This window comes from Plectropomus leopardus, chromosome 11 (genome assembly GCF_026936395.1).
Source record: "Plectropomus leopardus strain MGB_pleo_1.0 chromosome 11, ASM2693639v1, whole genome shotgun sequence".
Lineage (NCBI taxonomy): Eukaryota > Metazoa > Chordata > Actinopteri > Perciformes > Serranidae > Plectropomus > Plectropomus leopardus.
Window position 1 is genome coordinate 11,589,462 of NC_142186.1, and position 11,412 is coordinate 11,600,873.

General features: G+C 39.0%; 1 protein-coding gene across 1 annotated transcript; it reads left to right on the plus strand.

The window, feature by feature from the left end:
• Positions 1-452: 452 nt before the first annotated feature.
• On the plus strand, positions 453-11,184 carry trmt11 (tRNA methyltransferase 11). Its single transcript, XM_042490078.2, has 13 exons — positions 453-569; positions 1,745-1,810; positions 1,957-2,030; positions 2,206-2,287; positions 2,423-2,515; positions 2,612-2,746; positions 2,836-2,992; positions 3,109-3,189; positions 3,394-3,558; positions 3,799-3,871; positions 4,648-4,782; positions 8,196-8,316; positions 10,827-11,184. Exons 1-13 carry the CDS (start codon positions 492-494, stop codon positions 10,965-10,967), a joined length of 1,401 nt encoding a protein of 466 aa, XP_042346012.2. The 5' UTR covers positions 453-491; the 3' UTR covers positions 10,968-11,184.
• Positions 11,185-11,412: the final 228 nt, after the last annotated feature.

The window sequence follows — 11,412 nt, forward strand, 5'->3', positions numbered from 1 at the left end:
AATCGCCTGTTAGAGAAGATCTGCACAGCCAATCAACGTTCAGAGAGGGCGGGGTGACAAGGCGCCTCTGAAGTAAAGCAGATTACAGCCTGGAGTGGTGAGGAGTTTATTCTCGGACCTAAACGCAGAAGAGTGAGCTACTGATGATAAAAAATAATGCTAATAGCCGACATGATATTGTTTTGGTAAAAACAAACAAATTAGTTTGATAGTTTATCACTTTGATAAGGTCAGCACATTATATTTAAAATCTCAAAATAACATCAGCTTGTTGGAATTCTGGCTATATATGGTTATATGTATCAAAATGCACACACAAAAAAGGAAAAAAATATTGCACAGTTAAATTTTAGGCAAAAAACCCAAAACATTTTAAGATGAAACATACGAGAAGACATCATTCTTTTCCATTTACGGTAAATTTGTCCCCCAGCGGTACATTGTGTCTCAGCCCGGTTTCGAGCCGGACGTATTTTGATTGGGCAATAAACATGGCGGCGTCCACCAGCCGATCATGCCTCCAGTATCTGTTACATCTTGCCCAAGATAATCTGGACTTCAGATTACCGGTAACCTTTGTAAACTATCTCAGTTTTATGTCTTTTTTTTATTGTGAAAGTTTAAGTTTAATTCTTAGTGAAAAGAGCAGGGTTTGGCAGAAGAGACGAAGAGACCCCCTCTCTTGGTGTGTGGCGTTAGCTACATGCTAATTCAAACTGTCAAAACGGTGTGATCTGATTTAATATTAGCTTTGGTTTCATGTGTGAATATTTCGAAGTTTTATTACATGATAATAACACATTAGCAGCTAATCTCTCTCTCTCTCTCTCTCTCTCTCTCTCTCTCTCTCAATTGAATTTAATTCAATTTGCTTTATTGGCATGAATGTTTGTAAAACAATATTGCCAAAGCCTCAGATACAATTAAATGATGATATAAATAATTACAAGGAAAAAATCAATAATGACATTCAAACTATATATACTATATATATTCTCTCTCTCTCCGTCTCTCTCTCTGAACTCAATCGACATGATAATAAAGTGGTAGTTTACACTGACATAATCTTTATCTTCTTTTAAGTCACGTTGTCATTGCTCATCTGTAAATCAAACTATGTGAATAAATCCAATATGCGTGTTTGCACAAATGGACCATTGACTATAAACTATATGTAAACATTATGTTTACATCATAGACTTTAACTGGAGTAATACACACGTGTTAATAAGCAGAATCATGTTCAGTTTTGGTGATGACTTCACTTGTAACAATCTGTATACTCTACTGTGCTCCTGTGATATCTTATTCCCATGGGGATCTTTAAAGGGGCATTTCACTGATTTTACACATGAGGTTTATTTTTCACTTGGAATACCACTAAGTCTGTGAAGACAGCTGCATGGCCTCTAAAATCTGTAAAATAGTCTGTAATATGAACTGATGGTTTTGAATTTAAAAGAGAGTATTTACCACACAGGGAGGGTCTATCATGTTGTGTGATCTCACTTTTTTTTAAGGTTGACCCATGCCAGTCAATAAAACTCTGGATATTTATTTCAGCCACTGCTGTAACAAATCTGACCGCTCTTCCTTTAATGTGTCTCACTTAACTGCACCGACATTATGAGAGGGGAATATGAAATTGCTATGATATGCTTTTAATCTGCCTCTGTCTGTATTGTTTTCTAATAAATTGTAGTGTATATGTCATTATTTGTAATTTATATACTAATTCTTGCAGGAGATTAAGGCCTTATTGGCTCTCAGAGGAAAACCTTTCCACCCTAGTGGAAACTTCAGAGAAAAGGTTTGCAAGTCGCAAGGTCTTATTTTCATTTTTCTCCTTTTCTTGTCAGATTCTAATTAATTGATTGGCTATGATGATTATAAAGTTTTTGTCCAGTAGACTCCTTTTCCCCACACCCACTCTTTTTTCATGCCTCTTCTCTCTAGTCTCCTTTCTGGTGTCTGAATGGTTTGTCCGAGGAGGATGTGCACGGCATTATGACCAGATCTGTTTGCGCAAAGTAAGTCTTTGTAACTTTGTGGGAAGTGTTTAGCCTACACTTTCAGTGATGGAATGACCTGAGCATGCTACACATATTGCCATCCATCTTAATCTGTGCCTTGTTATCTTGGCAGTATTTTCTTTACTATAGTGGCTGAGATTAAGCTGTAGTTCATGTCACATTATCCTTGCAGGTCTGCCTTTGAGCTGTGGGGCCACGGACAGACACACAGTGAGCTCAGAGCATCCCTCCTGAAATACCCATCAGAGAACATGGTTTGTAATGCTGCGGCTTATTGTGTTAGACGCAGCAGTCCTTGAAACATCGTGAAAACTTTTTTATGAAACATACAGATTGTGAGCGGATATCTTAAATTTCTGTTTGTGCTATTGCTTCACATTCCCCTTCAGTTGCCATTCATGCACAAAGACTCAACTTACAGAATCAATGTCTACACTTTCAACAAGACTCTGGAGTTTGCAGACAGGATCAAAAGGATCGATGTGAGTGGAAATACATGAATGAGTGCATTTGCACGGTGAGTGTGCATCTTTGAATGCCTGTATATATGTGCAGAATGTTTTTTATTATCTTGGCAGGCTATGGAGTATCTTCCATTTGAGGGAACAGTAAGCCTGAAGAGCCCTCAGCACATCTTCTGTTTGTTGGAGGATTACGGCACAGACCCCAACGACATCCCTGAGCATCCATACTACATGTATTTCGGCCGATGGGTGAGATACGTTGGAGTGTTTATTTATATTTGACAATAAGTAGTGAACTGCAACTGAACACGTTCCATCTTTACACACTCCTGCACCAGATAGCGGATGGACAGCGTGAACTGATTCGCTCCCACAGTGTGAAGAACAGACACTTCATAGGGAACACCAGTATGGATGCTGGGCTCTCATTTATTATGGCCAACCACGCTAGGGTCAAAGAGGATGACCTCGTCTTTGACCCGTTTGTTGGCACAGGTGAGATAACCCTTTCACTCACTCTCAGTCGCATACATAGCTTTAGACAGTCACAGACTCGGAGACATCAGTGTCAATAAGTGGTTTAAAATCTTTGTCTCTTGATCTGTTTTTAGGGAGTCTTTTGGTAGCATGTTCTCATTTTAGAGCCTACGTCTGTGGGACAGATATTGACTACAACACTATTCATGGCAGAGGTGAGTTTTGTCCAATCAGAGCCTGTGGCCTTTTATATTATGGGATTGTAGGTTTATCTAATGCTTGAGTTATGTTTTAATTCAAGCTTGCAATTATGTTTTAGGTCATTTTTAGAATCAGAGCCAACAGTTACAGGAGCCTTTTCTGACCCCTCTGAATTTCAGATCCTATCCAAATCACCTCAAAGTGTCCCTGTCTTTCAGGTCGTTCGAGCCGTAAAAACCAGAAGTGGCGAGGACCTGATGAGAATATCAAAGCCAACCTGCGGCAGTATGGAACAGAGAAGATGTATGTAGATGTAATGGTGTCTGACGCATCCAAGCCTGTGTGGAGGGAGGCTGCTCTGTTTGATGCCATCATCACTGATCGTAAGCCCTTAGTTTATTATTAACACACCACTGGTAACGCTTACTTAGTGTGAAAGATTGTGATAAATGTGTCTAAAGCTTCTTTATTAATTCCTGCTGTAAACTTATTAAAATGTTTACTGATGCATTATTGCAGCAAGCAAGCACTCCAGCTACATTTGTGCATTCCTCTCATAATGGAATCAGTGTTGTCTTAAATTTGTCTTGTTTGTGATTCCCTTGTGATCCTTCCGTTGTCAGCTCCATACGGTATCCGTGAGTCCACAAGGAGAACAGGCTCCCACAAAGACATTGCTAAACTCCCTGATGGCATGTGAGTTCACCTGATACTCTATGACTCAATGACAAAATTGATTGTGAGGTATGAAATATCAGTTGCTAGCAAAAGTAAAGGGCCTTCCACACCCAGAAAAAGTGAGATGGTTCATCTCAAGGAGCTATGCAGTATTCAGGTTTCTAAAAAATGACAACATGAGCTAAAAATATGAAGTTTTAAAAGTTTTTCCAACTCAAGTGAATGTCAGAGTCCGCACTTCTATTAAACCAAAAACGACACTAACAAACAATATCCTTATGATCACTTTCACAGGGATGTGATGAAAAATAGAATCACTGACCGCCAATCAAAATCTGTCTGAATTTACAGGGCGGCACAGTTCAAATGCACAGTGCATGTCTGGGGCCACTGTTTACAAAAAAGTTGTCATTCATCAGTGTGGATTCTCACATCGTTATCATTCTTGGTTTTTGTGGCTCCTTTATGCCGTGTTTGACTCTGGAGCAGGTGTAGCCTTGGCAGCCTGCTGGTGTTCATTCAAACCATTTCCCTCAGCAGCGTATTTCACTGTTGAGTTCTTCCCCTCTCCTTAAAGGATTGTGGAGTCTTTGGTTGGAATGAAAAGCTGCTGTAACTCTTTCACTTACTGTTAGACTTTTCCTAGGCTTCATTTTCAGTTGTAGGTTTACTGTCCTTGGTAACTTTTCCCAAGTAGGTGAACTTGAAAACTGTGAATGCTGAAGAAAATAATTTTAAATGCTTTGTTTTGTTGCTGTGCTCTCAGTCTGTGTGTGTTTATTTGATTTTTGCAGTTATGCAGAGTCTCACGTCCCTGTCTCTCAGGCGTACCACCTGAGTGACATCTTCACAGATCTGTTAAACTTCTCTGCCCACCACCTGGTTTTGGGTGGGAGGCTGGTCTATTGGCTGCCTGTCTACAGACCAGAGTGAGTATACAGATTTGATTTTATTCAAGAGCCTCTCATAGTAACATCCAGCACTTAAAAGCTGAAACAGATTTCTGCTACTTGAGCTGTCAAACATGGTCTGTGACCTGATTTATTTAAAAACAAGCTTTGGTGAACTGAGATTCTTATTTTGATACTACATTTGACTTGTACTTTGTCCTCATAAGCTTAGATTGGGAACTCCTCCTGCTGGCGCTTTTCTCTAAATAATAAATTGTATCAGTAGGGGGCAGGCTCAAACCATAAACCAGAACTGCACAATACAGGCTTTGCTTGAGCACAACCTAAAACTTTTAAATTTATTGTTGACCTTATTAATTCCCCAACTAGCGAAACAGTATGAAGTAAAGGATTATTATGTAAACATGATTACATTTTATAAAATCTAATTACAGCATATTTAATGAAATTTGGCTTTGTAAATAAATTGTGTGAAGTGTTAATGTAACACAGACTAGTGAAAGTCTGTTTATTAATCAGCTGATGAAAAACAAATTAGTTAACAAGCTGCTAAATGCTTTTTAAAACCCAGGGGTGTGTTTGTAGCTCTTTCAGTTTGAGTTAAGTCGACTGGCACACAAAGGACTTTTCTACCACACTTTTCCGCTTTCCAGCATTTCCCTGTAACACTATTCCATTCCCGCTCCCATAAAACATCGTCCTGCGTGTGTAACCACCTGTGTGAATGACGGTGTTTATACAGAGTAGTATACAGGTGTGTTGAAGTTTTCCCGCCCAAACAGCTGGATCACAGTCAACCACAACTGACAGCTGCTTTATATGTTGGCTCTATAAGACGGCTCCTCTGAAACAAAGTTGTGCATTGTTAAATATTCCGTGCGCTAGCGGAAAGTGAAGTGCTGACTCCAAGTGCAGGTGTTTGACGGTAAATGTATGAACCACAACAGACGGCAGCAGCAACAGACGTTTGGGGGAGAAAAACCCCACAGGGCACTCCTTTAGGCCACTAATTATAAGATCGAGAAGGAGACGAGATAATCCTGCATCCTCTGGTTGTTAGTATGTGTGTATGTGAACGTGTTGTACAAACAGCTTGCAGACTTTTGCTCATGTTCATGTCTGTTTGTCTTTGTGTATGTGTGTGTGTGTGTGTGTGTGTGTGTGTGTGTGTGTGTGTCCCCATACATATGCATAAATGTGTGTGGTCTTTCTTATGAGCCCATGCATACATATGTATCATCATGTTCACACATTTGTCTTTGCTACTCATCTACCACGCTTGACTCTGTGCTTGTCAGAGCACCGTGCCAAAATAAACGTCCGAGGTCAGGCGAGTCAGATATGTGAACTATCTGTCTCTACAGTCTGACCTGTGTGTGTGTGTGTGTGTGTGTGTGTGTGTGTGTGTGTGCATCTGTGTAAAATCACAGGTGTGTCTGTGTGTGTAAGCACAGACGTAGCCTGTCTCCTGGGCCTAATCTGGGGCTCTACAGGGGAGATATCGTGTTTCTGTCACCCCCACATATGTGTGTATCTGCCTCCACAACTGTGATAGAAACAGTGAGGATTGTGTGTGTCCGCCTGCTTCATGAAAATGAGGAGGTTGTGTGTGTGTGTGATGACAGGTGACACAAAGTCCTGTCAGCAAAAGACAGCATCTAGACCAGGTCAGACCCCTTAAACTCTCTTCCCTTTCTCCCCTTAAAAATAAATGAAGGAGGAAAAAGTATCTAGACAGATGATGGTATATCAGTCATCACAGCCATTACATGTAATTACAACATAAACACGTGAAGAGAAGAAATAAAGGGGCTTTATTGTCAGGAGTAAGGTGATACATGTGTCACTGATGGAGTATAAGTGAACCATGTTTTCATTTTAAGGTCACGGTTTTTTACTTCAGCATAAATCTTTGCACAATCTCACATTTAGTTGTACTGACACTTCAGCTAGAGGCCACTGTCTTCTGCTTTAGCATCAGATTTTGCAAGATGCAAAATTGAGAGCATAAATTGGATGGATTTTGAAATATTACAGGACAAATAATATGATTAGGAATTTACTTGATGCATTTCAAATCATATTTTTTGGAAATGCAGTTATACAGTCATATAATTGTGTTTCCTATAAAATTGCATTCCCCCTACACCAATGTTATTTTTACAGTTGAAATGGTCCAGTGTGTGAGGTTTAGGGCATCTATTGGCAGAAATTAGATATAATATAATAAGTATGTTTGCAATAGTGGGGTGGCTATTGGGTCCCCTGTCTAAATTTGGAGTTTTTTGCGAGTCTTTGAATGCAGCTCAGGCAAAGCTCCCCATGAGTTCTTCTTTTCCTCCGCAGAAGTTTGTGACTTGCAGGGTAGATAATTAATTTACTGAATATGTTCAGAGCTGATAAGATTAAATAGATGGATGAGAGGAGCTGCTGCTGCAAGTGAAAGCAAACTTTTAGTCCCAGCAGAATGAAAGGTTAAGTTTCAAATATTTTGCTCTTGTCATCTATCTTATAATTCCTTTCAGGATTACTTATTGTCTTTTTTTTTTGAAAGTTTTTATTTTTTATGTTATTTTTTCTCTCAGTAAACAGTATCAGTACTATGATAATCAATTATCATAGTACTGATACTGTTTACCCTGTGAGCAGTAGCAATTATTGTGGAAGTGTACAAAAAAAAAGAAGCACTTAAGTCTAAAGACAACCCCTGCTTCACTTGGACTTTAACACTACCTCAACCGGTCGGCCTCTTCTGATTGGCAGCAGAGAATTATCACCTGACCGCATCACTGTTAGTCACCCTGGCGACCAAACATCCAGTTGCCGCTCAGTTCCGCATGTGGCCATGGCAACAGACAAACAGTGACTTGCAAATCTGGCTTTGAGTTGGGAGCGTTACTACTGTGACGGTGGTTAGGAGAAAGTGCTACTGACACAAATATGCAAACACATACATCATCTGCTGTTAATAGGCCCTAACCTGGCCTGGCTGGTGATGACAGAGCCAGCAGTCAACCTGTCAGTTCACAGTCAATTTTTCCACCTTCATTTTACACAAAATGAGCTACCTTCACTTTACCAGCTGTGGTTACACTACACCAGTCGAATGTTTAGTGATTCGATTGTTTAGATAGAAACATAAAGAGGCATAGAGTGGGAAAGGAAAGATATTAGAGTGCGTGGCAAAGAGACTTGGCAAACGGTAGGTAGTAATTTTGACAGGATTAGCCTCTGTCTGTGTCCCAGCAGTCTCTTTGCGGCCTCCAGACAGAATAGGAAGTGCATTGTTTTCACAAGGGCCTCAAGCATTGCTCTCATTTAGTTCTTTAGGTGTAACTGAAATTGGTCGACCTCTGTTTTTCTGATTCTCTACTCCTTATTTTTTTTTGGAGGTAACTGTGACATGATATGTGTGTGTCTCCCCTTTTCAGGTACTGTGAGGAGATGATACCTCTTCACCCGTGTCTGCGGCTCATCAGTAACTGTGAGCAGACACTCTCCAGCCACACATCACGACGCCTGATCACCATGGAGAAGATCAAGAATCCTGAGGTGTGTGTATATGCTTATGAATGTGTTTGCATTAAATGGTTCAGTTTCAATTTCAATGCAGCTGACATTTTTCTGCTCCATCTGTGCCCAGGGTACGCTCTGCGCTCCGAGAGTGTTGATAAATCAATAACCAAGCGGTATATATATATATATATATATATATATGTATATATATATATGTATGTATATATATATATATTTTTTTTTTTAGGCATTCCTAATAATTGGTCCAGCTCCAAAAATAGAAAATCTATTTGTGGCGGGAGTTGTTTTAATAGTTGTCGACACAAACCCTGAGTCCCAATATCAGTGGTAAGCGCCATATGAGCGCAGTAAATTAGTGGGGGTGATGAGCTAGCCAGTAGGGCACACACATGCACTGACACGCACATGTAACTAACACTAACACTAACCCTAAGCCTACAAGAACAAACAGAAAAGCTCAGATTACAACACAGCTACTGCTCAGAACCATTACTCCACTATATCTTTACATAGCAAAAAAGTGATTTATTGCAATATTAATGCACTGAATGTCATATACAGCTCCTTTGATTTTTTAAATTAATTTTCTTTTGTAAATCTGTGTTTCATCAATGAACATTGTGCACTTCTTTGTGACATTTTTGTTTTCATAACTGTTTATTTTCCTACAGGTCACTGTTCTGTTTGCACAGTTACACACATGTAAACTAGCATTGATGTTTGGTTAATGTGCAGGAAAAACAAGCTATTTCACAGAATTTAAAACACACATTTTTCCAGTCGTGTGTGTATGCCTGCAAAGTTGACCGTATAATCTAATTTTACTCATCCTTTGACTAGAAGCACGACTTCTTCTATATATTGTTCTAAGTCCTGTATCGAAGTTAAAATAATAACACATCTGCACAGTGCCAACCTGTGTGCTGCAGAATTTGTTTACTGTTTTTATATGTGTGAGCATGAACAGCAACACATACATGACTTAGTTTATGTAAAATGAGAGCATGTGTGTGCCCGCCTGTCCTTTCATGTTTTTGTTTTTTATGTGTAGTTCATAGGATTGTTTGTATATGTAACCACATAAGTATATGTCATTTACATGTATGTAGCATATGTGTATGTTTTTTACATGTCATCCTAATGGAAGTGGTGGTGTCTCTTTGTATGTCTGGGGTAAATCCTCACCATCTGGCTGTGATTGGCTCATTTCTTTTATACTGGAACTCTAAATGGTTTAATCACACATCGTATGGAAAACAATCCATCTTTGGATCTGACATCCATTCCACTTCAAAACCTCAAATTGCTCCCATAAAGGGCCCTGTATGACACGCACACACAAACACACAGCTGTTTGATCTTATCTGACTGGTATCTATCTCACGTTGAGTTTTTGCTCTCCAAATAGGCCTCAATCTGCACCTATCTGCACTCGTTCGTCAGGGTTCACAGCTCAGTGTGTGTGTGAACACCTCAATGTGTTCGTATGCCTATGATCCGTGTGCATGTGTTAACACTGTTTCTGCATTTTAGCAAGAATGGGGCCAGTCTAATGTCTGTAAACGTTTCCTGTTAAACCAATGCAGTAAAAAAAATCTCTAAAATCTACATTTTCTTATTTATGTGGTGTGACAAAATGTGATTTGTAGCCATAAAATACTTGTTTACCAAGTGTAGCACTAAATGTACGTAACCCTCCACCTGTATGACTGTTGGCAGAGACGGAGTGGTTATTTCCACTGTTTTCAGTTGTTTGTAGTTATGTCTCTGTGTCCTTATTAATTTGGGGGTCATGGTTATGTTGTCAGTCTTGTTACCCAGAGTTTTCCCTACAAGTGGTCATGGAAACTGTTTCCAGGTTGCTTGGCAGCATCAGCGAGCAAAAGAGAGGTGTTCCTGACAAATTACAGGCCCAGCATCGGAGTCATCACTTCCAACTCGACTCACCTCATTATTCCTCTTCCCAGCATCTCTCTTCCTCCCTTCATCCCTCCATTGCTACCTTACAGCCAAGACAAACTGTTTAACTGAAGGGATTCATAACAGTTCATATACACTGAGAATATACCTGAGCTCAGTCCTGTTCCTACATGCAAACCTTTTGATGCAAATTATTATACTGACATGTAGTGGGAGTTGCTGCTTTGACTGGAAAAAGGAAGAGCTGTTTCATCTTTAACATCCATATTACTTTTGTATTAATACAGTGTGATTAAATTTTTAGTCTCATGTTACTTTAAGAAGCATAGCTAGCAGCTGCTTGTTATCCAGGTTTATTTTTATTTCCTTTATTTTTCCCCATAACATTCTTTAACAAGCTATACATTTGAATAGCAAGATGTATCCATAAACTGGATAAAATCTTGTTTTTTTAAACAAAAAGTTAATGGGTAAACATAAGTACATGTATTCAAATATGTAAAATGTGGCTAAATGTAAGAAGTTCTGTGTTTTAATAATAGGGGAAAACAGGCTGTACTTTTTGGCAGTTTAGTACAATAAACTCTACATTTGTTTCTTTAAAGGAATTAGACAGCCTGGCTCATCTAACAGACCCACGCTTCAGCCCCTACCAGGGACACAACGCCTTCAGAGAGAAGTATTTCAGTGGACTAAACAAGAGGTGCAGCAAAGAGGACAACAAAACTGATGTCAGTGGAGAGTGAAGGAATGAACTGCCTCCAAATGAAGTGATTTTCTTTATAAAAGAGAGAAAACAACTGGACACAAAAGTCATAATGTGTTTGTCAGTGGATTTAACGAGGGAACAATGTTAACGCTTATTTGTTATAGTTTAAATTTCTAAAATCTTTCTCACTATTTTAATTATGATTATTTGTATGCCAGTGCTTATTGCTTTGCAAATAAAAGGATAAAATACAACTGTCCTCTACTGAGTTCTGACTATTAAAACCAAATGACAGTTACTACACCAGGACAGTTGACTGCATCAATGGTAAATGCAGCTTTAAATATTTTACAAATAACTTTTAAAGGGGACCTATAATGCTTTATTTTATGTTTATACATAATGTTAAAATGTTGTGTGTTTATAATAAAAATGTCCAAAGTTTCAAATTATAAGTAAAAGTAAAAATTTGAACAAAAATG